General features: G+C 40.1%; 1 protein-coding gene across 1 annotated transcript; it reads left to right on the top strand.

The window, feature by feature from the left end:
- The first annotated feature begins 55 nt into the window (after positions 1 to 55).
- Positions 56 to 16262, top strand: ndufb9 (NADH:ubiquinone oxidoreductase subunit B9). The gene is made up of 4 exons (XM_028817739.2): positions 56 to 217; positions 7974 to 8166; positions 9650 to 9763; positions 15998 to 16262. The coding sequence occupies exons 1-4, from the start codon at positions 129 to 131 to the stop codon at positions 16127 to 16129; spliced, it is 528 nt and encodes a 175-aa protein (XP_028673572.2). The 5' UTR covers positions 56 to 128; the 3' UTR covers positions 16130 to 16262.
- Positions 16263 to 27061: the final 10799 nt, after the last annotated feature.

Here is a 27061-nt window from a genome sequence, read left to right as displayed (position 1 = left end):
ACGTTGACCTCACCGCGTGCGCCAATAGAAAGAAAGCTGGCTTTTGATTGGCTAGACAGAGACGCTCCGTCTCCCACAATTCTGTGCTTCATGAAGGTGAAGTCGGTCGAGGAGACCCGGGGTTAAATATGGCGGCAGCTTATTTAACTCATCAACAGAAAGTCTTGCGACTGTATAAAAAATCTTTGAGGCACCTTGAATCATGGTGTATTTTCAGGTAACAGGAGCTACTCAGTTTTTATAATAGCATTTTAGCGCTCTAATCGTGTACTCAAATCTTAAAACACTAGTCAAACAGAGAGACCATAAAGCCGACTATCCGGGAATGTACTTTTTCCATAGTGATTTTTTTTATATACTTTTGACTTGTTTTATGTTATGTTTTGCATTTTCACACATACCATCAGAAATATGTGTCGCTTGGGTTGTGGCGTTATATACGCTATATTTGCTTTAACATATTTCAGAAATAGTGTCTTTGCAGAACAAATCCGTATCCAAATTTAATTTACAGGGAATGAGATGCATTGTAACGGGACTGTTGTACTCTCGCAGGATGCGCTTACTTTACTAGACTGTCGGGCAATGGTTAACTTAATGCAAATTTAAAACTTAAAACGTTTGAAGCCTAATTGACGATAGAACATTGCATTTCAGACTTGGGTTAGATAGATAGATAGATAGATAGATACTTTATTAATCCCAAGGGGAAATTCACATACTCCAGCAGCAGCATACTGATACAAAAAACAATTTTAAATTAAAGAGTAATAAAATTGCAGGTAAAAACCAGACAATAATTTTGTATAATGTTAAAGTTTACCCCCCCCAGGTGGAATTGAAGAGTCGCATAGTTTGGGGGAGGAACGATCTCCTCAGTCTGTCAGTGGAGCAGGACAGTAGCTAAGTTTCCATCCCAGTTTTTTGCGACGTTTTTGTTATCGACAAACAGAATATACGTTAAAAAAAATGTGCGAAATTTGCTGTCTCCAGCCTGTTTCCATCAAACTGGCTTTTTATCGATAAAATGGTGTGCGTGATGACGTCATCCCCCCCAAAACGAACTGTCGCATAACTTTTGTTGTATCGCGAAAAAAATCTGCCCTTGAGCCATTTCCATACATAATTTTGTGTATGTCGCAAATTATCTACCTTTTGTTTTCCACGTTACACCCCCTCCACTAAACAAAGAAATGGAGAGATTATTCAGACAGTTTTTTGAAATTTGCCAGCTTACTGTTATTTCAGTTTCACAAATAATTGGAATTGTACATAATATCCGAAGATGACAGCAGAATGAAGCAGTTGCTTGTCTGATAGCCCTAGAGCTCGAAGAAAGTACCCCAGTGCGACGAAACCCACGGGTATGGGAGAGACGACTGAATAAGACCTTCTGGGAGGAGGTGGTGGAGAGACTTAACAGAAAATCTCTGGCTGCAACATTTTATAATGACACGGCCGACGTTTGAGATGTTGTGTGGATTCATCAGTCCTGATGTTGCGCCCATCACAGGTTGCCACCGACCACCGGTTCCAACCCAGAAGCGGATTGCCATCGCCCTTTACAAGCTGGCAACCTGCGCCGAGTATAGAGTAGTTGGAGAAACTTTCGGGGTTAGTAAAACTACCGTCCATCGATGTGTATATGCTGTGTGCACCGCTATTAAAAGAAAAATTAATGCAGCGTTATATCAGACTTCCGACTGTAGCGGAGGCCAATGAAATTGCATACCGCAATTCCTTGGTGCATCTTGTGCCACAGATTTACGGTGCGCTGGATGGCACGCATGTGCCTGTTCTTCCCCCGACGGAAGGCTACCGCGATTACATTAATCGCAAAGGGTGGCCATCTATTGTTCTCCAGGCCCTTGTTGATGACAGGTGCATGATACGAGACATTTGCGTTTGTACTCCTGGAAGTGCCCATGATGCAGCTGTGTTTGCAGCATCGGATCTGTACAGGTGAGCCTACCTTTCAACATCCCTTCACAGTGCGATAACAACTGAATTAACCTGCTTCCCTTAAGGTTTTTAATTAAAACTGAAATTTGAATTAATACAAAATAACGACGTTTAATCAAAAAAAAAAAAAACTCTCTTCATCAGACCATGCGAGCCGCTCCGCCATTCTCGTTTTGATTGCACGTGATGAAAATGTGACACATTTATTTGCGTTAAAGCCCTTTTTTCAGACAAAAACTGTTTCCAATGTAGTTTTTGCGACATCTGAAGTATCGATATGGAATTTATGCGCTAAAGTTAAACGGAAAAATATTATGTCGACATGTACAACATTTTATCGATAATTAGCATTTCCATCAGCTATATCGGTAAAAAAATTTGAAGCGCTAAATATTTTTTCGCAAAAACTCCTTGGATGGAAACCTGGCTAGTGACAGCAGTCTGTCGCTGAAGTTGCTTCTCTGTCTGGAGATGATCCTGTTCAGTGGATTCTCCATAATTGATAGGAGTCTGCTCAGCTCCAGTCGCTCCACCACAGAAGTCAAACTGTCCAGCCCCATGCCTACAATAGAGCTTGCCTTCCTCACCAGTTTGTCCAGGCGTGAGGCGTCCTTCTTCTTAATGCTGCCTCCCCAGCACACCACTGCATAGAAGAGGGCACTCGCCACAACCGCCTGATAGAACATCTGCAGCATCTTATTGCAGATGTTGGACGCCAGTCTTCTAAGGAAGTATAGTCGGCTCTGTCATCTCTTGCACAGAGCATCAGTATTGGCAGTCCAGTCCAATTTATCATCCAGCTGCACTCCCAGGCATCTATAGGTCTGCACCCTCTGCACACAGTCACCTCTGACGATCACAGGGTCTGGGCCTCCTAAAATCCACCACCAGCTCCTTGGTTTTGCTGGTGTTCAGGTGTAGGTGGTTTGAGTCACACCATTTAACAAAGTCCTTGATGAGGTTCCTATACTCCTCCTCCTGCCCACTCCTGATGCAGCCCATGGTAGCAGTGTCGTCGGTGAACTTTTGCACGTGGCAGGACTCCAAGTTGTATTGGAATTATGTATTGGGTTATATTATTGGGTTGGGTTAAATGTTTTGGGTTATATTGGATTGCTGTGGCACTTTTTGTTCAGAATAGAACTTGACTGTAAAATTCCTTTAGGCAAATTTTAATTTAAGTGATTAATTAACAAGGCAGGTTTGTTTGGGGAATTGAAAAACATGTGGGAGAGTAATGATAAAGGAAGACATTTCTTTCAGTTAAAACTTTCAGTAAATTGTAGGAAATAAATGGTGTCCTCAGCTGAGAAAGGAGGAAATTGATTTTTAATAGATGAAGGCCTGGGCTTGTTGGTATAAATCATTGCTACTATTATATTGAAAGGCATGAGACAGGAAAATGTGAACAGAGTTGGTATTAAACACTACATGGTCTGGTGTTTAAAATATAGTAGGGTAAGGCAAAGACTTCAATAAAAAGGACTCCCATTTAGTCATTTTAAAGAAACTACATTTTAAAATATATTTTATTGAATTTATTAAAAGCATGAAATGTTCAACATCACACTGATATGGCCATTTTCGAACATTTTAATCCACTTGTAGACAACTCTACGAGAGAGAACTTGATCCTCATACTGAGCACAAATGCGGAGATGAATTTCTGCTCCCGGCACACCTTATGCCCACAAAAAGCGTATGTCAGAACACTATTCCTCTTTGGTGCAATTTCTAAGTTTCGTGGCTATCTTCACCACAGGGAGACAACTCTGATACTAAACTGCAAGGGCAGCCGGCTTGCCAGACAAAACTAGTCACATGACACTCTCAGACACGACCAATTACTACTCCTCCCGAAAATATAAAAGCGTGGAAACTTTTTGAATACCTTCGTATGTGCTTATTCTAAAATGTTATTGATTAGATCTTACAAGGTTTTAAAAAAAAGTTTTGTACAGATCCTCTAAGTGAGAATTTGATTTTTTTTTCCAATTTCAAATAGTATGTAAAATCAGTTACTCACAGACTTAAATGAGCTGGAATAGGATGCTTCCAGTTGAGCAAGATAAGTCTCCGTGCTAATAGTGAAGTAAAAGCAATTGCAGTTTATTTGTCCTTCAGTTTAAGTCCATCTGGGAGTCCTCCAGACGGTGCTGTTAGTGGATAAGGGGTGATTTTTGACACCAAGGCTGTCTGGCAGGCATTTAAACATTTTTGTCCAGAATGATGTTAATTTGTTATACACCCAAAAAATATGGCCTAGTGAGGCTGTAGCTCGATTGCAACGTTCACAGTGTTCTTGCCCTGGAAACATTTTGGACAATTTCAAACGAGACAGATGTGCTTAATAAAATTGAGTTGAATGCTTTGCACATATGGAGCCTGTATATTCAGTGGAATTGAAAATAGGCAGGCACAGAAGCACATACAACTTTTTTAATTTATCCATCTATATATATATATATATATATATATATATATATATATATATATATATATATATATATATATGGTTGAAATAGTTTACTGTCAAATAATGCAAAGAGTACGCGACACGTGTTTCGCCCTAATTCTGGGCTCATCAGGCGTACACACTCATTGTACTCCCTTATGGGAATCGAACCTCGGACGTCAACGCTAGAGGCGAAGCCCCTAACCCTGCGCCATGGAGTGTGGTTCGTTTATTTGACAGTATGTAGATCGGGATAATTACATTCATTGCATTCGTAGTCTGATTCACAATTTGATTGTATGGGTGGTTACCTACCAGGTAACGCTTGTGGTTGGTCAGCAAGTCGGCTAACATCTGCCACTGTGCCCTACTTCAGTTGCGAGAAGCAGATCATAGAATGGTTGAAATAGTTTACTAGCCATGACGTCCGAGGTTCGATTCCCGTAAGGGAGTGCAATGAGTGTGTACGCCTGATGAGCCCAGAATTAGGGCGAAACACGTGTCGCGTACTCTTTGCATTATTTGACAGTAAACTATTTCAACCATTCTATGATCTGCTTCTCGCAACTGAAGGAGGGCACCGTGGCAGATGTTAGCCGACTTGCTGACCAACCACAAGCCTTACCTGGTAGGTAACCACCCATACAATCAGATTGTGACACAGACTTCGAATGCCGTGAATGTAATTACCCCGATCTACATGCTGTCAAATAAACGAACCACACGCCGTGGCGCAACGTTAGGGACATCGCCTCTGGCGCTGACGTCCGAGGTTCGATTCCCGAGAGGGAGTGCAGTGGAGTGTGTATGCCCGATGAGCCCAGAATGAGGGCGAAACACGTGTTGCGTACTCTTTGCATTTATTTGACAGTAAACTATTTCAACCATATATATATATAATATTATAAAAAAGCCAAATACCATTGACTCACTCATCACAAAATCTCCCGAACCATGAGGACTTGGGATTTGAAATATGTAATGTAGGTTACCCTTGGCCCATAGCTGCTTGCTAAGAAACGGTTTTAAAAATTTTGTGGTCCAAGCGGGAAATATCTTGTAGTTTTTAGAACTGTTTGTATGTGTGTCCGCTTTTCAGAAGATAGCTACTTAACAGATTTAGATCTGTTTTTTTTTTCTATAATTTGCTTGAACATTCCATTGATTTTAAGTATCTTAGTTCACTTGCAGTACCAATTTATTAGTGCGAATCCAAGAGACACTCTTCGGGATGTGGGGAGGGGGGGTGGAGCCCTCCTCACTCACTTGTCTGCCTCGGCGCATAGCCATAACTCCACTTAGTTAGCGAACAAGAGAACTACTTAACAGATTTAGATCTTTTTCTTTTCTTCTATAATTTGCTTGAACATTCCGGTTGATTTTGCGACTTCTCTCATTGTGCTAAGAATCATAGTTCGCTTGCAGGAGCGATATATTCGCGCAAATCCGAGACACAGGCTGCAGGCTGAGGGGAGGGTGAAGAGTGATGTCAGGATTTGGGAGCTGGGTTGGGCCCTCCTCGCTGTACTGTTTCACTTCTACGCAGGCGGAGTCACGGGGGACGGCCAGCGTATGTATAAAAGAAGGGTTTGGAAAGACACTGTCCTCCATAATGTTTGAGACAAAGACGCCTTTTCCTTGATTTACCCTTAAAGATTTAAGTGAAAGTTTGCAACGTGCACTTTAATCACAATGTCTGAATTGTTTGATTTGTAATTTTTAAACTGGGACAAAGTTTTTATTTGATTTACACCTCTGCTACACAAACATTATTGTCGGTGCCGTACATCCGAGGGGCGGCACATCACTGATTCACTGGATTATGCTTATTTGGTGTCAGGACTCCTCTGATTCTGTAGTGTTAATGTAAGGATTTTTTTGGGAAGTAACTTTTTCACAGTTGTCAAAGAACCAGGGCTGTGGAGTTGGTGGATAAATCCTTGGACTCCTTAACTTCCGGTACTTCTGACTCCGACTCCTCTGTATTTAATATTCTAATGTATTTTCCATGTTGATTGAAGGAAGGCAATATACACATCATTTAACCACAGAACTACTGGCTAGGAAGCTGACTCTCCACCGTATTGGCCAGTTTAAACAAAAAAGACATCAGGCCATAGCACACACCTCCTCCTACATCATTACACTTGTTTACACTCAAATGAACTTGTTAAACACATTATGTGAAATAAAGTGAAAACACTTTTTGTAATGTACCATAATCCAGATTACGATATGTGAATGTCAGGTTGTATAATCGCGCATCTGAACTTCACACTAGTTGTAACACAACTATGCACTGGGCTTTATTCTTACATCAGATAAGTACTTAATTATGACTATTGTTTGTGAAATGGGACATTTGAACTTGCTGTATTTTTTGTTCATTACAATTTAAATGTATTAGGAGTTGGAGTCGGTACATTTTTTGCCGATTCTAGGTACCCAAAATAGTCTCAGACTCCACAGCCCTGCAAAGAACCTTGACTTTTTCCACTCTGTGACATCCAAAGTGTCATCAAAAAATGGATTTTTACCTGTTATGTCATTTAACACTTTTTCATGGTCATAAAAGAAAAATACTGCACGGTAAGAATATCTGCTCAGTTTACAGTGAATGGGTTCTCTTGTCAGGCCAGTGCAGTATTTTATTGTTGCATACTGTTTATGTTGTATGTTTTTTGGCTAGACAATAATTTAAAGTAAGTTCAAGTTCCTAAGATTTGCATTGATAAGGATTTGTGTAACAAGCAAGCGCATAACTGCTCAGTTAGTAGGCAACCAATGCTGCAGTTGACCAGTAAGACAGTGACATTGGATGCACAGATGAAAGAGCAGACATGAAGATTTCATAGTAGAGATTACTATGAGAGAATTTATGTGGGGGTTCTCCTACTTTTAAAAAGAAGAGCCAGGCTTTTTAAACAATCTGTGTGTTAATCAGGGCTGAACAGTCAGGAGAGTCCCAAAGGCACTCAGTACCTGCGGTGAGAGTGGAGCAAACAGGAAACAGTATGCTCATGTGCAGCATATGTAAAGCATCCAGAGAGTATATCATCAGTGTGCAAAGACGTGATATAATGGGAAGAGATGGCAGGAAGAATGATGGAAAGTATCCGCACCGTTTAACTTGAAACAGAGACTGAAAGACTGCTCATGTCTTTTGACGAAGGTAAGTCACAAGGAGGGGCAGGCTGCAGTGAAGTGGGACATCGGTGTAATGCGTGACTATAAAGAAGCTATTCTGTCAGTGTGTTTGGAAAGACAAGGAATATTCTGGACTACCAAACCTCTTTATTCTTGATGGCCTGACTTTGTAAAGTAAAACAGCCTTTAAAGACTGACCAGACATATGCCACCAAAATAAACGAGGAATTTTGGCATTTTATTGTGAAATCGGCAGCAAAAACATGCCTGTTAATCATTTGATAAATACCACCGTCCTTTCTGTCTAGTTTTTCTGCTTACCTCTAAAATTATTCCTCCTTGTTTTCTACTCTATCCTGCATCACAATACAATCACACTGCATTCTACTTCTTTGTTTGTCCTCCCCAGAGATAAGTATCGTTTCTATGCCTGCCTGTTGAGGGCTCAATTTGATGAACACAAGGATTTGAAGGATATGGCAAAAGCAACTATGTTGCTGAAAGCTGGAGAGGAAGAATTTTGGTCCAGTCAGCATCCACAACCTTATATTTTTCCAGATTCCCCTGGTGGTACATCCTATGAAAGATATGAATGTTATAAGGTGAGTGAAAAATCATGTATAATATGAAGGGTATACAGTAAGAGGCCATTTGGATAAGTACAAATTCAAAGAGGAAAAAAGATCCACTGTGCAGACTTCCCGAAAAATCAGTTTTGAGGATTGTGACAAAATTATCAGCTATGAACAACAATCTGTGTTTAGTTTTCAATTGAGATGAGAGTAAATAACATGTCCTTCTCCTCTTCTGTAATGTATAGGGCAATTTTGTGATTTTTTTTTTGTGCTGCATAAATATGCAGAAGTATTGTTCAGCATTTAATTTTCCCTTTGAACTAGAGACTAAACAAAGCCATTTCATTTCTATTAAGCACTACTAGAAAGATACTGACATCTTTAAATGTAGCTTTGGCCAAACCTTAAGCCATGTTCTCAGTCGTATTCTTTGCATTATTTCAAGTTGATTTCATTTTCAGGGTTAATTTTCATGTTTATTAGGTTTAGCCAAATATCAACAGTAAAACATCCTGCACCCCTCTAGTGGATTAGATTTTAAGCATTTAATGTTTTATAGCTTTTAATGTAAATCATGGCTTATATATATATATATATATATATATATATATATACAGCATATCAGTAGTACTTTATTCGTCCCAAGGGGAGAATTTAGCTTTTTACAGAAGCTCAAGAAACATTAACAATAAACAACCACCATCCCTTTGAAATACATACAAGAAGTGCAAAAAAGTGAAGAGCTTCTGAGTTGGCTCAAGATAATGGGTATAATATTTATTTCTTTGAAGTTTTTGGAAGGTCAGAGCATTGTTGTGAATGTGTAATGGATACAAAAATGTGACAACCGCAATGCATTGTATTGAGTGAACCAAAAAACACACTGCAGCCCCTGGCAGCAGGTTACACCGTCTACCACCTTAGCACTTCACAAAGTGAATTGTTCTCTTCTGTCCAAATTTATTATGCTGTACTATCAACAGAAACCGCTTTATCCAGTTTTAAATACAATCACACATCCAAGACATGCAGATGAAAGTTCAACAAAAACAATAACTGGGTTCATTTGTCTTCCCTGACATATCTTAAATTAGAAAATACATAAGAAATTTGACAAACGAGAGGAGACCATTCAGTCCATCAGACTTACTTTTTTTAGCTGATGTCTAAGCTGTCCCAATATCTCATCCAGGCACTCCTTAAAGGTTGTGAATTTGTCGCACTATGTCATATTTTCCTGCCTTGTCATTGGTTTATATGGTAGGTTTCTGATATGCACTTGTGTAATTTTTTTTTCTTTCTATTAAAACATACTCTTGACATCAGTTTTAGGTCATACTTGATAAGTAAGCACTTTTGGTGTTCAGGTCACCAGTCTTTTAAAATGTATGTTTTGTTTTGAAGTTTTGGCATTCGGAACGATTGATTTGTCATTCAAGCCATTATAAGTACTGCCTGTTGCAACAAAGCTTTTTTTTTTTTTTTCTCTTTTCGTTACTGTATGTATAAGGTTCCAGAGTGGTGTCTAGATTTGTGGCATCCTACTGAGAAAGCTATGTACCCTGATTATTTTGCCAAAAGAGAACAGTGGAAAAAACTGCGAGATCAGAGCTGGGGTAGGGAGGTAAGTACATTTTTTTTATTTAGATAGATAGATACTTTATTAATCCCAATGGGAAATTCACATAATGGGAAATTTGCAATTCAGTTTCATTTTGAAAAGGTAATCCAAAATGTTTCTTAAACCAAAACACAATTTAATGACAGTAAAGGTGTTAATATTTACTCTAAAACCTAGGTGTCTTTTTATAAATTAGCAAAAACATCTGTTTCAGTTTGTTTAGTGTATGATATACTGAATAAGACTTGACCTGTTTACCCTGTGAATAAAGGTATGGAAAACAGGTCTTGGTTCATCTTATCCTTGCCTGCCATGCTTTGCCTACATTACCAAAATGATGACCTGTGCTACTGGGTTTCACAAACACTGCTGCAATGCAACTATCAAACATGTAGTAGCAGCCTTTAGAGCAGGGTTCTCCAACCTTGTTACCCCTGAGAGCTACTTTTACAAAACGAAAATGGCCGCGAGCTACTCGTGTTTTCTAAGGTTTATTCTCATCGCTTATTTCAAACCAAACAAACTGAATAAGCTTGTTTTGCCTGAACATTTACAAAATGTTGGTGTCCACAACTCACATTTAACATTAAAACATTACAAAAAATATTTAGTTCACCTGCAAGTGTATTTTGTATGTCTGTATACATTTTCTTACACTATTGAATTAAAACATGAATGCTGTCGAAACAGTCAGTCAGTCACAATGCAATTCCAAATCCACAGATATGACTTATTAATTTGTCCTTTTGTCACAAGTCACTGTGTCACTTTATTCACAGGTCCAGTTACATGTGTGATATGTTTTTTAGTTGACTGGCACTGAGGTGTCTGGTGGAGTGGAGCCACTCAGGTTCACTCTGCTGGGGTCATTTAAATGTTCGTCTGTCCATCGTGTTCTAAACTTTGATTTTATGACATTCATGTCAGACTCGCAGATAGTACGGAGACCTAAACAAAGCAGACATTTTCAGAGCTGCTTGGTGAAGATTCTTAGTTATCCAGAAATGCTGAGAATGCTGTTGAGACTTCAACTGCACATTATTTTGAAAGTTTAATATATAATATATAAAATCCAATGTCTGTCTGTCTCTTCGCTTTTCACGAGAGAACTACTTAACAGATTTAGTTCGGGTTTTTTTCTAGAATTTGCTTAAACATTCCGGTTGATTTTGTGACTTCTGTCATTTCGCTATGTATCATAGTTCACTTGCGGTACCGTTTTATTTGTGCAAATCCAAGAAACACGCTGAGGGCAGGAGCCTTCCTCACTCACTCGCCAGCTTTGGGGCGTCGTCTTTAACTCTGCTTAGCTAGCAAACGAGAGAGAAAAATTGAATTCAACTTTGTCTGATATTTAAAATAAAGTGTTACTTAGGTCTTGATGAGTTTGAGTCCAGATATTCTCTTAAGTTTATGGCACATTGAAAAGATAGATTACAGTTCAGATTGTGGATCGTGATTTTGTGTTAAAAGGATCGTGATATGGTTTTTTGGAAAGATTGCCCAACCCTAGTTTGACTAATCAAGTTTTCAAATTTATGTAGGATTCATTAACCCTTTGGCGAGCTACTTGGAAAGGGGTGCGACATGTTGGAGACCCCTGCTTTAGAGTAAATTAGCATCCAAGAGGTCGTGAGAACTTGTACATTCCATATTGTATGTCTTCTACATTCTTTTTATTTATAGTAATATTTGGGTATTTCACTACCATTCCACATTACAGTAGGTCACTGCAGGACCACACAAGTTGTTTTATTCTGAATGTCTCTGCATCATAGATTAACATTTCCATTTTATTACACAAGTTTATATGTGTTTTACAGTTTAAGGCAGACCTCCTCAGTTCATATCCTGGAGGGGCTGCAGTTGCTGCAGGTTTTCTCTTCAACCAATTTCTTAATTAGAACCTGTTTTATTTACTACTTAAACAATATGTTTTTGGGCTTAGTTTTTAGTTAACTCGCCTGTTATGATTCAGAACCCTTAATTGCCTGTTTTACTTTGATGCAGCTACATTTACGTTTTAATTGCTACCTGTTTTCTTAACCAGCCATCAGTTAAAATTGAGGTGCAAATAATAAAGGGAGCTTCCAGCTAATGGCCTTCCATTTAAACCTGTGTACAAGCATCATGAAATCTCTTTATTACTAGAATGTTTTGAAATAAGTGAGAGAGGAGGAAAGGACCAAGACGTACAAATCTAGTCTGGACCACAAAACATATGGATGATGATTTCAGAAAACGTAAAATCTATAATCAGATAATGATTTGTCTTGGAAAAGAATTTAAGCAATAAGAAGCCAAACAATTAAACGCTAAGTTTCATTATCTACTAGGCCAGGGCTCCTTATTACAAAACTGGTTGAAACAAATACCTGCAGGACAGTAATTGAGGACCCCTTATCTTGAGGGGGAAAAAAATTTGATGCTTCCTTAACAACAGTATTTGTGTATCATTGTACTGATTATGTAAAACCGGGTGAATAACACAGAGATAACAGACATCTTCCACCTGACAGCAGTGGCTCACCAAAGTACCTACTGTAGAGAGTTGCTTTATTTAATAAGTTACAAAAAACTGCATGAACTAAAAACAGCTTTTAACAGCTTTTGTTGACCCCACTTTAAAAGGGGTGCGGTTGTAGGCAGTCTTTTGTTTGTCTGCCTTACCTAGAAGTTGGGGTCTCTCGATCCGGTTTTGATTGGCCAGTATTACTCACCGAGTTCATGTTATTTAAATCTGCTAATTCTGTCTTAATCTTTTATTTTTATTTTTTTCCCAGTGAACATCTGCATAGCCAGACATGTAAAAGCCTTACTTTCTATATTAAAGTGTTAAACCTGGTATTTGTACATTTAAACTGCAACTGAGATTCTGTGGTGTTATATTCAGTGACCATAAAAATACTAAAATCCCATTAAAATATATACTTTTCTAACTAATTAAATACGTACACAGAATATTTTGATATACTTTTGTTAATCTATCTATCTAATCTCCAAGAGGAATTATCTTTTTTTGCATAACTTGTCGGGGGTCAGAGTGCAGGTTCAGCCATTGAGTTGCGCCCCTGGAGCAATTTTTCAGGTGAAGGGTCTTGCTGAAGGGTCATATGGCATTAAAGAAAATGAAAATCTTTCCATAATTACAAGCCACAATTCTTGTAAGTCTTGAATCTACTGGATGATAAATAAGAACATAACATGGTCAACAAATTTACATGTGAAATAGGCATGCAACATGAAGGGTTAAATTTGTCTACTGTTTACTAAGCAACAAGGACAAATCTATTATTCTCTTCTTTTCTCTATTTAAAAATGTGAGCTGCTGTATTAAACACAAGCTTGCCCACAGTCTTCACTCGGAGGAGAAGTGTTCGTATTAGTTAAAGGACAAAATTAAAAATTCTGAATTTGGCTTCCCCTTTTAATTTCTGCTGAAAACACGCTTCTTTTTTTCTTCCACTTGAAGTTTAGCTGGACAACATGTACATCTGCCTTCTCTGTCAATGCACAGGCCAGCTCCTCACAATCCTTTTTCTCACTTTATTATTCCACTTTCTTTAATGTAAAAGCCAGTATTCCGGTCTTCTCTCTTTTCTAATGTCTGCCTAGCTGCTCTCTGTTTGCAGAAGATTCCAGCTGAAAAATAACACCTGTATTCCTCTACTGTAACACTTCACATAAAGGAACACTATAGGTAAATTACTGTAAAAGTTTAGAAAAGCAGATCTTGGGGGTTTGGGGATTTTGAAAACAGCAAATTTACGGGTCACTGTTGAAGTCACTTGAAGTGAAAAAAGACCAATTTAGATTGGTGTCCAATTGACCTGAGCCTTATTAACTAGAAGGGCTGCTGACCTGGCCTTTGACCTCATTGGTGCCTCTTATTCATTCTAGGCCTCTCAGGCACCCTTTCTAGATTCTTCATTTAAAGCTAATTACATTCTGCATGTGGACCCCACTGTTAGTCCTAATTTTTGCATGACTTTAGTACTCTTAGCTTGGATCAACAAGTTACTGAGCTGAGAGCACCTGTGGTTTATTAACTAATCGAATGACTGCTATGTAGCAGAACTGCTAATCCTATATAAACATGTTATGTGTAAGGATGAAACTAACATTAGTTTGTTATACAGGCAATGAAAAATTAATATTTATCAAAAATTAATGTTCAGACTAAACAGGCATATATTATATACACTGTGTGTGTGTGTGTGTGTGTGTGTGCGTGTAATATAATATACAGTGCATCCGGAAAGTATTCACAGCGCACCACTTTTTCCACATTTTGTTATGTTACAGCCTTATTCCAAAATGGATTAAATTCATTTTTTTCCTCAGAATTCTACACACAACACCCCATAATGACAACGTGAAAAAAGTTTACTTGAGATTTTTGCAAATTTATTAAAAATAAAAAAATTGAGAAAGCACATGTACATAAGTATTCACAGCCTTTGCCATGAATCTTCAGAATTGAGCTCAGGTGCATCCTGTTTCCCCTGATCATCCTTGAGATGTTTCTGCAGCTTCATTGGAGTCCACCTGTGGTAAATTGAGTTGATTGGACATGATTTGGAAAGGCACACACCTGTCTATAGAAGGTCCCACAGTTGACAGTTCATGTCAGAGCACAAACCAAGCATGAAGTCAAAGGAATTGTCTGTAGACCTCCGAGACAGGATTGTCTCAAGGCACAAATCTGGGGAAGGTTACATCTATACTGAGCGATCGGGGAGAAGGGCCTTAGTCAGGGAGGTAACCAAGAACCTGATGGTCACTCTGTCAGAGCACCAGAGGTCCTCTGTGGAAAGAGGAGAACCTTCCAGAAGGACAACCATCTCTGCAGCAATCCACCAATCAACCCTGTATGATAGAGTGGCCAGACGGAAGCCACTCCTTAGTAAAAGGCACATGGCAGCCCGCCTGGAGTTTGCCAAAAGGCACCTGAAGGACTCTCAGACCATGAGAAAGAAAATTCTCTGGTCTGATGAGACAAAGATTGAACTCTTTGGTGTGAATGCCAGGTGTCATGTTTGGAGGAAACCAGGCACCGCTCATCACCAGGCCAATACCATCCCTACAGTGAAGCATGGTGGTGGCAGCATCATGATGTGGGGATGTTTTTCAGCGGCAGGGACTGGGAGACTAGTCAGGATAAAGGGAAAGATGACTGCAGCAATGTACAGAAGACATCCTGGATGAAAACCTGCTCCAGAGCGCTCTTGACCTCAGACTGGGGCGATGGCTCATCTTTCAGCAGGACAACGACCCTAAGCACACAGCCAAGATATCAAAGGAGTGGCTTCAGGACAACTCTGTGAATGTCCTTGAGTGGCCCAGCCAGAGCCCAGACTTGAATCCGATTGAACATCTCTGGAGAGATCTTAAAATGGCTGTGCACCGACGCTTCCCATCCAGCCTGATGGAGCTTGAGAGGTGCTGCAAAGAGGAATGGGCCAAACTGGCCAAGGATAGGTGTGCCAAGCTTGTGGCATCATATTCAACAAGACTTGAGGCTGTAATTGCTGCCAAAGGGGCATCGACAAAGTATTGAGCAAAGGCTGTGAATACTTATGGACATGGGATTTCTCAGTTTTTTTTATTTTTAATAAATTTGCAAAAACCTCAAGTAAACTTTTTTCATGTTGTCATTATGGGGTGTTGTGTGTAGAATTCTGAGGAAAAAAATGAATTTAATCCATTTTGGAATAAGGCTGTAACATAACAAAATGTGGAAAAAGTGATGCGCTGTGTGTGTGTGTATATATATATATATATAATATATATATATATATATATATATAGCACACACACTTTCATTTGCTAATCTTCTATATTGCAATATTCTGCCACTGTTTATAATGTGTGTTGTTTAGCTTGTTATTAATGTTATTTGTATGTGGTGTTGTGTTCTGTTACAAGCAGCTCCAAAGCTACCCAGATAAATTCCTGAACATGAAGTACTGACAAGTGAAGGAGATTCTGCTCTGTTTCTGATTGTGTCGGGAGAACAGAATTAACTTTCTTCCTTCTAAAAATATTACAATATCTTTTACTCAGTATCAGTTTTAATACAGTATGTTCTTAAAATTTGTACTTCTTAATAAGTAGCAATGTACTAAGTTGGTATGCAGTAAAGTTATATAGAAAATAACAGCTACATTGTACAAATTTGAAAACTGATTTATTTTAACTCTACACTAATTGTTTCTTTTTCTCTCAATAAATAAGATTAAGCAGCTACAGGAGGAGACCCCTGCTGATGGTCCAAAAACTGAATCTCTTCCTCCAGCTCGCAGAGAAGGTGACCTTCCACCACTCTGGTGGCAATTTGTCTCTCGTCCAAGAGAACGTCCCATGTGAATGGAATCTGACAGAGTTATGAGACTCCTAACGTTGTCCTAGAATTTATGTATTAATCATACTAGCTGAAAACCTGTATGCGTTAAAACTTAAATGCACTTCCACCTTGACTAAAATAAAACCAGTAAAATTACCTTTTTATTCCTCTTGTTTCATTTATATTTATCTATAAGTTTATCAGCTCTTTGCAGGAGGCCTTGATGATGTCAATGCAGTTTTAATTACCATAACTGAACATTGCAAGACTCATAAACTGTTTCAACATAAATGTTTTAAATCAGTTGTGTGAGTTTGTAAATTGAATAATATATATAAATACACACACACACATATATGTGTGTGTGTGTATGTATATTTTGTGTGTGTGTGTATATATATGTATATATTGCATAGTTTACTGTCAAATAATGCAAAGAGTATGCGACATGTGTTTCGCCCTCATTTGGGCTCATCAGGCGTACACACTCTACTGCACCCCTCTCGGGGATCGAACCTCGGCCGTCAGAGATGAAGCCCCTTTATGCTGCACCACAGCGTGTGGTTTGTTTATTTGACAGCCTGGAGATCGGAGTAATTACATTCATTGCATTCGTAGTCTGAGTCTCGACCTGAATTGTGTGGGTGGTTACCTACCAGGTAACGCAAGTGGTTGGTCTGCCATTCGGCAAACATCCACCACGGTGCCCTCTTCAGTTGCGAGAAGAAGATGAAGGAATGTTGTCTCTCTGATCCTTTAAATCAAGGTATCCAAAACATTTCTCATTCTAAAGAATTGTTGTAGGTCAGAGTGTTACGGGGCTCTTTATCGTGGTCTTTTTCTTCCCGACTCCTAATGGTCAGACAAAAACCCATAGTTCAATTTGTTATTTTCTTTTTGAACAAATGTGCTCGACTTTTTCAGCTTCTGGTTTTAGAAGTTAACCTTTGTTCCTGGCTCAGTGATGCTTCACTTTCAGGTTTGATTCTTGTCACGGATGTTTCTGAAACTTTTGAGTTTAGATCATCTCTTTGAATTCCCCCGCCGATAGACTCACACACTTAGAAGACATCCCCGATTGATTGACAATACTGATTTATCTGTTTAAATGTAAAAAAACAGGAGCGGTTGATGTACAATGGCTAAATACCCTCAAGACAAGTTTTTTTGATTTTTCCACAGTTCCAAACTGTAATTGGGGTCTGAGCAGGATTAGGAAATTGGTGTAACAATAATAGTGATAAAGCTCAGTAAAAGCCATCATGGGAACAGTTGGTTACTTTAGAAAAGGGTGCTCTGTCCTAAAATCCATGTCATGGTTTTACTGAAAATTTTGTCGTTTTTACTAGATGGTGGTATTATGTATGTATGTATACTTTTCAGACTGTTTAACCAAAAAAAAAATAGCAATTAATGCAATTGACTCAGATACGTCTTTAATCCAGCGTTACTTCTGATTCTGTTTCAGGTATTCACTTATCTCTAAATGCCTAAGGTACAACCTCCTTTAGTTGCTTACTGAGGCTGCCAAGCAAGCACAGCACAAGCTTCAGCTTCTTCCTTTCCTGTTTGCCTTGACTCACCAGTCCAATTAAGTCTTACTGTAGACCTCTAGAAAGCTGCTCTGTCGATGAGCCAATCAAATTGCACACATCGGGTGATATTTAGTGGCCTTTACATTACACACAAGTCGTGTCATGTGACATGCTCAGTCATTTGCATCTTTCCCAATACGTCCATTTGAAGGCAGCCCTCCTGCGTCATTCGTGTAAAACATCCATGCACTGTGGTTAAGGTTTGGGGTGCAGGAGAAGTGACGGCGACTACAAAGTAGGTATGTTGTTGTGTAGTGGTGTGGGCCGCAACTAGAACCTTCTCGGTGTGTCTGCTGGGTGAATAACTTGACATTAACTTGCAATTCTGTTGGCTGTGGAGTGAAGATCTTACATCCTAGTGCTCTGGAGGTCTGCGTCCAGATCCTTCTGCTCCAATCAGGTTAAACCACACAACACTCTGGGTCGGGGTGGGCAGCGTCGGTCCTGGAGAGCCGCAGTGGCTGCAGGTTTTCATTCCAACCCAATTGCTTAAATAGAAACCAATCCTTGCCAATCTTGGACCTTATTTAATTTTCTGGCTTGTTGCTCTGCAGTGTAAGGTCTTCTATTGTAGGATATCATCCAAATAATTTGAAGCCGAAAACGGATCGTTTTCAGCCTGTCCCATTTTTCTATTAAGTGATTTATGAAATCAAAAAGTGCAGGATGAACTCACACAGATGTAAATGGGGGAACTGCTGGCTGCTTTGTCATTTACATCTTATTGCTAATAAGGAGCCATTAAAACACTGAATGCAGCGGTTTAAGATTGAAATACGCAATTAAGGGTGGGAAACCTTAACAAGCGAGACCACTAAAGTGTTACTTAAGCAATAAGTGTGTCATCAGAAATAATTAACTTCTCATTAAGAAACTGGGCTGGAACAAAAACCTGCCGCCCTCCAGGACCGCCATTCCCACCCCTGCTCTGTGTAATTCTCTTATCAAGGGTCGGGCTGGCTTACTACACACGGTTCACACTGAAGTCCGTACATAAAGACGTTACTTTTAACACACTAACTCGCTGACACAAAATCACATTTGTTGTTGTCTTTTGTAATTACTTTTTGTGTTTAAATGTGTGTTTGCAAATGTTTCACTTATTTTTATTCTGGTAAAAAAAAAATTCTAAATTTGTATCGAAAGAATTGGTGAGCTGGCGCCCTGCCTGGGGTTTGTTTCCTGCTTTGTGTCCTGTGTTGGGTGGGATTGGCTCCAGCAGGCACCCGTGACCCTGTAGTTAGGATATAGCAGTTTGGATGATGGATGGATGGATGAAGAATTATCTTGTCCTGTATACCGGATCAATGGGTGGTATGTATGTACTGTGAACGATCAAAAGGAAGGGACAACACCCCTGCCTCGTATAGTGTGAGGTCTGCTTATCTTAGCAAGACTTTTGTATACATAAAGAATACAGCCAGGACGACCTGTTCGTATAACAGGAGGATTTATATAATGTACGGACAGGAAGTGCAAAGGGTGATGGGGAAAAAATCCAAGGGTGCGTGGAACCGGAAGTGATGTCATCAGACTGGGACGGGGGTGCACTTTTAACACGGAAGGGAACTCGAGTGCGTGACTTCTTAATGGGCTTGTTTGTTCTTCTGTTTTCCTGCTAAACAAAAGAGAGAGGAGTTAGCGCTCTGCTCCAAACCTGTCCCTGCGAGGTATCCCGCTCCGTTGAGCCATTCAGCTGCTCCCTACTCGCTCGTGTGTGACAAGTACGTAGATGAGGGAGTGAGGACTTGGTTTAGCAGCAGTGTTGGGGTAACATGAGATCTCATTTACAGTTGGTCCTTACCTCTTTGATCTGTTTATGGATGTGTTGACTTGTGGGATAAAAGAGCAATTCCCGTGGTGCAGACTTTTTAACTGAGGACATTGTGTTGTGTTGTGTTGTACCAGAAAGGAGGAAGTGGAGAGGAAGTTGGAAGAATGGAGAAGGGCTTTGGAAGAGAGAGGGGTGAAGATAAAATAGGGAGGGAGCAGAATATTTGAGGTGTAATGATTATCAGGGTTCAGGGAGAGCCATCGAAAATGTGTAGGATCAGTGGTAGCCCAAGATGGAGAATTAGATGCAGAGGAAACCCACAGAGTGCAGGGTGGGTGGAACAACAGAACAAAGGTATCGAGAGTATTGTGTGATCAAAGAATTAAGGGGAAGATTAAAGGTAAGGTTTTGAAGACCATGGTAAGACCAGCAATGATCTACAGTATGGAGCTGAGATGTGGGCATGAAAAGGAGAAGGCAGTTGAGGCAGAAATGAGAATCTGGAGATGGATAGATAGATACTTTATTAATCCCAAGGGTACTAGGGTGTTGTACCGTGTTAGCCATTATGAATGTAGAAGGGGAAATTCACATACTCCAGCAGCAGCATACTGATGAAAACAATAAAGAGTGATAACAATGAAGGTATACAGACAGACAATAACTTTGAATAATGTTAACGTTTACCCCACAGGGTGCAATTGAAGAGTCGCATAGTGTGGGGGAGGAACGATCTCCTCAGTCTGTCAGTGGAGCAGGACGGTGACAGCAGTCTGTCGCTGAAGCTGCTCCTCTGTCTGGAGATGATCCTGTTCAGTGGATGCAGTGGATTCTCCATGATTGACAGGAGTCTGCTCAGCGCCCGTCACTCCGCCACAGATGTCAAACTGTCCAGCTCTGTGCCTACAATAGAGCCTGCTTTCCTCACCAGTTTGTCCAGGTGTGAGGCGTCTTTCTTCTTAATGCTGCCTCCCCAGCACACCACCGCATAGAAGAGGGCTCTCTCCACAACCGTCTGATAGAACATCTGCTGCATCTTATTACAGATGTTGAAGGATGCCAGCCTTCTAAGGGTGTATAGTCGGCTCTGTCCTCTCTTGCACAGAGCATCAGTATTGGCAGTCCAGTCCAGTTTATCATTCAGCTGCACTCCCAGGTATTTATAGGTCTGCACCATCTGCACACAGTCACCTCTGATGATCACGGGGTCCATGAGGGGCCTGGTCCTCCTAAACTCCACCACCAGCTCCTTGGTTTTGCTGGTGTTCAGTTGTAGGTGGTTTAAGTCGCACCATTTAACAAAGTCCTTGATTAGGTCCCTATACTCCTCCTCCTGCCCATTCCTGATGCAGCCCACGATAGCAGTGTCATCAGCGATCTTTTGCACATGGCAGGACTCCGAGTTGTATTGGAAGTCTGATGTATATAGGCTGAACAGGACTGGAGAAAGTATAGTCCCCTGTGGTGCTCCTGTGTTGCTGACCACAATGTCAGACGTGCAGTTCCCGAGACGCACATATTGAGGTCTGTCTGTAAGAGAGTCCACGATCCATGCCACCAGGTATAAGTCTACTCCCATGTCTGTCAGCTTGTCCCTAAGGAGCAGAGGTTGGATGGTGTTGAAGGCGCTAGAGAAGTCCAGAAACATAATTCTTACAGCACCACTGCCTCTGTCCAAGTGGGAGAGGGATCGATGTAGCATATAGATGACGGATGTGCGAGTTACAAAAAAGGACAGAATAAGAAATGAGACAATCAACAAAAGTTGGAGAGATATGGAAGAAAGTACAGGAAAGGAAGTGGTATGGGCCTGTGATGAGGAGAAACGATGAATACGTGGGCAAAAGACTGATGGGAATGGAAGTACAGGGCAAGAGAAAGTAAAAAGATTTGAAGGAAAAGGGTCTGACTGGAGAGAAGGTGCAGGGCCAAGCCGTTTGGAGAAGGTACGTAGGCACATAGAAGTGGTTCAAGATGAAGAGGAAGGTGATGATATTTTGCCCTACTACTACATCAAAGTAAGGAAACGCTGGATAACACAGAGACTTGTGTCAAATACGAGTTCTTCTGCATGGAAAGGGCCTTCCTTGAGTCCAGAGACGTAACTTCTGAACTGGAAACTTCAGTCCTCTAAAATGGTATGGCATACGCTATTTGGTTTTCTTTGTTGGCTTCTTATTCTTTTCTATTTAAAACTGATTTTAGTGGCTTCTGACTTTTGCACCTGTTCTTTCCTGTGTCAAGCGCAGTATTCCTGGCAGGCAGATCCCGTGCAGCCATCCCAGCTAGCATGCCAGACGTGTCTGCTTTTTGAGAACCTCTTCTCACTTAAACCGATGCCAAGGGAATAAAGTGTTTTGCTTTTCAGGCTGTGGTTTTCTGTTTCTGCCTGGTATGGAAGGTCAAGAGATGACAAAGCTGCGAAGCGTTGACGAGGCTGTTCTTTTTGTGAGTTTGTATAGAAGGCCAACGCTGGAGGAAATCGTACATCCATCCATTTACTAAACACCCAAGATAGGCAACCAGTTCACCTTAATAAAAGGACAAGTGTCTGTGTCTATCTGGTTGTTATGTCTCTGTTTTATGCCATTCGGTTTAGGTTTTGTAAAAGTAGTGCTGATGTTTGTGATGAACCATCTGTTGGAATGAAAAACACAATGCATTTTATCATGACATTCCAATAGGTGGTGCGCTGCAAGTGTTAACACTGAGTATGCTGTAGTCTACTTTGAATACTTTGATTTTAACCTGTCTTAGTAGAGTAGTACAACTATTAAAAATAAAGAAAAATGAGGTACTGCCCATCATCATGCTATACCACTCCAACAGTAAAGCATGGTGGTGGCAGCATCAGGGACTTGGGAGACTAATCAGAGTCAAGGGAAAACTGTACAGTGCAAAGTCCAGAGATATTTTTAATGTAAACCTTCATTAAGGTTCCCATTCCAACAGGACAAACTAAAGCCATCACTGGAGTGAATGAGGGACAACTCTGGGGGTGACCTTGAGTGGCCAGGGAAAAGTCTTTAATTGAACCCTTTGGAACAGCTCTGGAAAAACCCAAAAACTAGCTGTCCGCCAACAACCTCCGTCCAACCTGACAAAGCTTCAGAGGATCTGCAGGAAAAAAAATCCCCAAATCCAAGTGTGTGAAGCTCGTCGCATCAAACCCAAGGAGACTGGAATGGCTGCCAAAGGTGAGTACCAAGTTAAGGGTCGTGCCAACTGGATATTTCAATTCTTTATCTTGTGATGAAGTTTCAAACCTTTATTAAATCTTGTTTTAACTCTGTCATTCCAGGGTATTTGGTGTTGCTTTATGAAGAAAAAGAAATGTAAGTGATTTTAGAATAAGGCTGCGACTTAACAAAATGTCAAAAACATGAAGGGTCTGTGTATTATTGAGGGGTGAGTGAGACTTAACATGATCGTTACTGGGGTGGTCTACTCTTGCACCTTAATTTTAACACACACACACCTCCTACTGACACAATTATGTATGAGTGATGTCCAAGTGTTAGCCACTCTGGAATGTTACATGTAGTTACTGTAAGTGTGGATGAAAAATTAGACTTAGGGGTCACATAGTCGGTCATTGAGGGGTAATAGAGTTATTGTGTGTATGAAGTGTTTTGGTATTCTTTCCACGTGTAAATATAGCATTTATCTTAGATATAGCATAAAGGGTTAATAAATTTAGTCTTGTTTAAGTATATCAGGAAACCAGACAAAGGTCAAGTGAACATCAAAGAACAATGAAGTTGGCTGACTTATCAGGTACCCAGTAAGACGTGACAGATGTTCCTCATATAGGAACTTGAGAAATATTGAGAAGTTATATAAGGACCAAGAGTATCGTGAAATGAGACTTTTATTTAGATATGTTGTTTGGGCATATCAGCTAATGAAGCAATCTGATGATGGGCATGTAACCCAACAAACCAGTCAGAGTGAATGCCAGGTGATGATTATGTCAATTCAATTGTTTATGAACAAGTTTCCTCCTGCCTGGTTCCTGACTCAAAGAGGTCCTAGTTTGAGGACAAGATTTCTTTCTTTAATTTTTCTCTAAATTTAATTTCTTCCACATAAGAGTGATGCCTGCCATGTCTGTCACTCCTCAAGAATCCACTTAGGAATTCCCCGTCTCTGGTACCAACAACGAACGGGTGTCCCTGAGCTATGTGAAGGTTCATACACCATTTTGGTGTTATGCCATTTACCGGGCAGCGGTGTCTTTCTTCTACCGCACTTGTTCTTCCAATTGAGGTGAGACCTCTCGGCCTTGATAACCCTGAATGACACCTGCACCAGGAGCCCCTAATATTTACTTTATTACTTCATTCAAATCATATATAAAGACAAAGTGTACACACGTGAAAGCAATGGAATATTTATTAAAGTCTCTCTCTCTCTCATATATATTATTTATATATATATATATATATATATCACACACACACACACACACACAGAGGGCGGTCCAGATCTAACTAATCAACTTTTAATGCAATGCAATAATTGCATAGTTAGATCTGGACCACCATATATATAATATAATATAATACAGTCATATGAAAAAGTTTGTGACCCCCTCTCAGCCTGCATAATAACTGACTCTCCTTTCAACAGTAAAGATAACAGTGGTATGTCTTTCATTTCCTAGGAGTACTGCGGTGTTTTCCGAACAAAGATTTTTAGTGACGCAGTATTTAGTTGTATGAAATTAAATCAAATGTCAAAAACTGGCTGTGCACAAATGTTGGCCCCCTTGTCATTGTGCTGATTTCAATGCCTGTCACTGCTCAATGCTGATTACTTGGTGTGATGAGCTCATTAAGCCTTAACCTTCATAGACCGGTGTGTCCCATCATGAGATATAAAGGTATTTAAGGTGGTCAATTACAACTTCTGCTTCCCTTTGACTCTCCTCTGAAGAGTGACAGCATGGGATCCTCAAAGCAACTCTCCAAAGATCTCAAAACAAAGATTGTTGAGTCTCCTGGTTTAGGGGAAGGCTACAAAAAGCCATCTCAGAGGTTTAAACTGTCAGTTTCTGTAACTGTAAGGAATGGAATCAGGAAATGGAAGGCCACAGGCACAGTTGCTGTTAAACCCAGCAGGTCTGGCAGGCCAAGAAAAATCCAGGAGCGGCACATGAGCAGGATTGTGAGAATGGTGACAGACAACCCACAGATCACCTGCAAAGACCTGCAAGAACATCTTGCTGCAGATGGTGTATCTGTACATCGTTCTACAATTCAAACATCTGTATGGCAGGGTGATGAGAAAGAAGCCCTTTCTGCACTCGCACCACAAACAGAGTCGCTTGTTGTATGCCAATGCTCATTTAGACAAGCCAGATTCATTTGGGAACAAAGTGCTTTGGACTGATGAGACAGAAATGGAGTTATTTGGTCAGAACAAAAAGCACTTTGCATGGTGGAAGAACAACACCGCATTCCAAGAAAAACACCTGCTACCTACTGTCAAATTTGGTGGAGGTTCCATCATGCTGTGGGGCTGTGTGGCTAGTTCAGGGACTGGGGCCCTTGTTAAAGTCGAGGATCGGATGAATTCAACCCAATATTAACAAATTCTTCAGGATAATGTTCAAGCAGGGGTTGGATATTCCAACAAGATGATGACCCAAAACACAGTTTGAAATCTACAAAGGCATTCATGCAGAGGGATAGGTACAATGTTCTGGAATGGCCATCACAGTCCCCGACTTGACAATCATCGAAAATCTATGGGATGATTTGAAGCAGGCTGTCCATCAAATTGAACTGAACTGGAGAGATTTTGTATGAAGAATGGTCAACAAGACCTCCATCCAGAATCAGACACTCATCACAGGCTATAGGAGGACAGCGTCTAGAGGACAAAAGGAGGCTCAACTAAGTATTGATGTCATATCTCTGTTGGGGTGCCCACATTTTTGCACCTGTCTAATTTTGTTATGATGCATATTGCAGATTTTCTGTTAACCCAATAAACTTAATGTCACTGCTGAAATCCTACTGTGTCCATACGGCATGTCAGATATTAAAAGGAAGTTGCTACTTTGAAAGCTCAGCCAATGAGAAACAAAAATCCAAAGAATTAAGAGGGGGGTCCCAAACTTTTTCATATGACTGTATACAGTCATATATAGTGGAACCTCGGTTCATGAATGTCTCGGTACACGTACAAATCGGTTTACTCTTTTGAGAGAGACACAGACGCACACACACAGGCAACAAGAGAGAGAGCTGGACTCATAAGGTAGTAAGGCAGTTAAAGAATGCACTGGGCTTGATTTTGTTTTCACTTCTGTTTACAGCGATCGGTTCATAGCGTGCATTGTTGCAATGTAACTTTTCTTGGTCGTTTTATTAAATTACGGATTTTTTCAAGTGTTAATTTTTTTCCCTGTGCTTAAAACTCATTTAAAAAAAAGTGTTTTTAGCCAGCGGTTGGTAGCACTATAGCGCGAACTATTGCAGTGTTAGTTTTCTCAGTGTTATTCAATGTTTTTACATTTAGTTTACTATTACGCTGTGCATTCTATGGTTTAACTATATTTGTGCTTAAAAACATATATATTAAAAAAAATGTATATATTTACATACAGTTCATATGGTCTGGAATGGATTAATTGTATTTACATACAATCCTATGGGGGAAATTGCTTCGGTTCACGACCAAATTAGTTTACGACCAGAGTTTTGGAACGAATTATGGCCATGAACCGAGGTTCCACTGTATGTGTGTGTGTGTGTGTGTGTGTGTGTGTGTGTGTGTATATATATATATATATATATATATATATATATATATATATATATATATATATATAAAATATAATATATCCAATGTCTGTCTGTCCAGTTTATCATGAAAGAACTTCTTAACGGATTTAGATCAGGTTTTTTTTTTTTCTATAATTTGCTTGAACATTCCGGTTGATTTTGCAACTTTTGACATTGTGCTAAGAATCGGAGTTTGCTTGCAGTACCGATTTATTTGTGCAAATCCAAGAAACACGCAGCGGGCCGAGGGGAATGGATGTGGGGGGGCCTTCTCCTCATGCACCAGCCTCAGGGTGTTCCTTACCTCCACTTAGCTAGTGAACGACAGCACTACTTAACGGATTTAGATCAGGTTTTTTTCTAGAATTTGCTTGAACATTCTGGTTGATTTTGCGACTTCTGTCATCACGCTAAGAATGATAGTTCACTTGCAGGAGTGATATATTCACGCTAATCCAAGACAGAAGATATGGGCCGAGGGGAGGAGGAAGCATGACGTCAGGAGTAGGGAGCCAGGCAGGACCCTCCTCGATGTCTTGTTTCACTATTGCATGAGCTGGGGGTCACGACTAGTAGAAAATAAAACCGCTAAGTCTGGATACATGTATAGTCTTGGTAAGCATACTGAAAATCAGCAGTGTGAAGCGTGGATGTTATCCTGGGTGGCTTTTTAATTACACAGTCAGAGTAATGCATATATTTGCATTCTCTGACGTTCAGATGAAATGGCTTCCCTCGCTCTTTCCAATGTTGTTTCCTATGAAGTTGCTCTTCGGTCCTTCAGACAGGTCG

Source organism: Erpetoichthys calabaricus, chromosome 13 (assembly GCF_900747795.2).
Source record: "Erpetoichthys calabaricus chromosome 13, fErpCal1.3, whole genome shotgun sequence".
In the NCBI taxonomy this organism is placed as follows: domain Eukaryota; kingdom Metazoa; phylum Chordata; class Cladistia; order Polypteriformes; family Polypteridae; genus Erpetoichthys; species Erpetoichthys calabaricus.
This window is presented reverse-complemented; position numbering and strand designations above follow the sequence as displayed.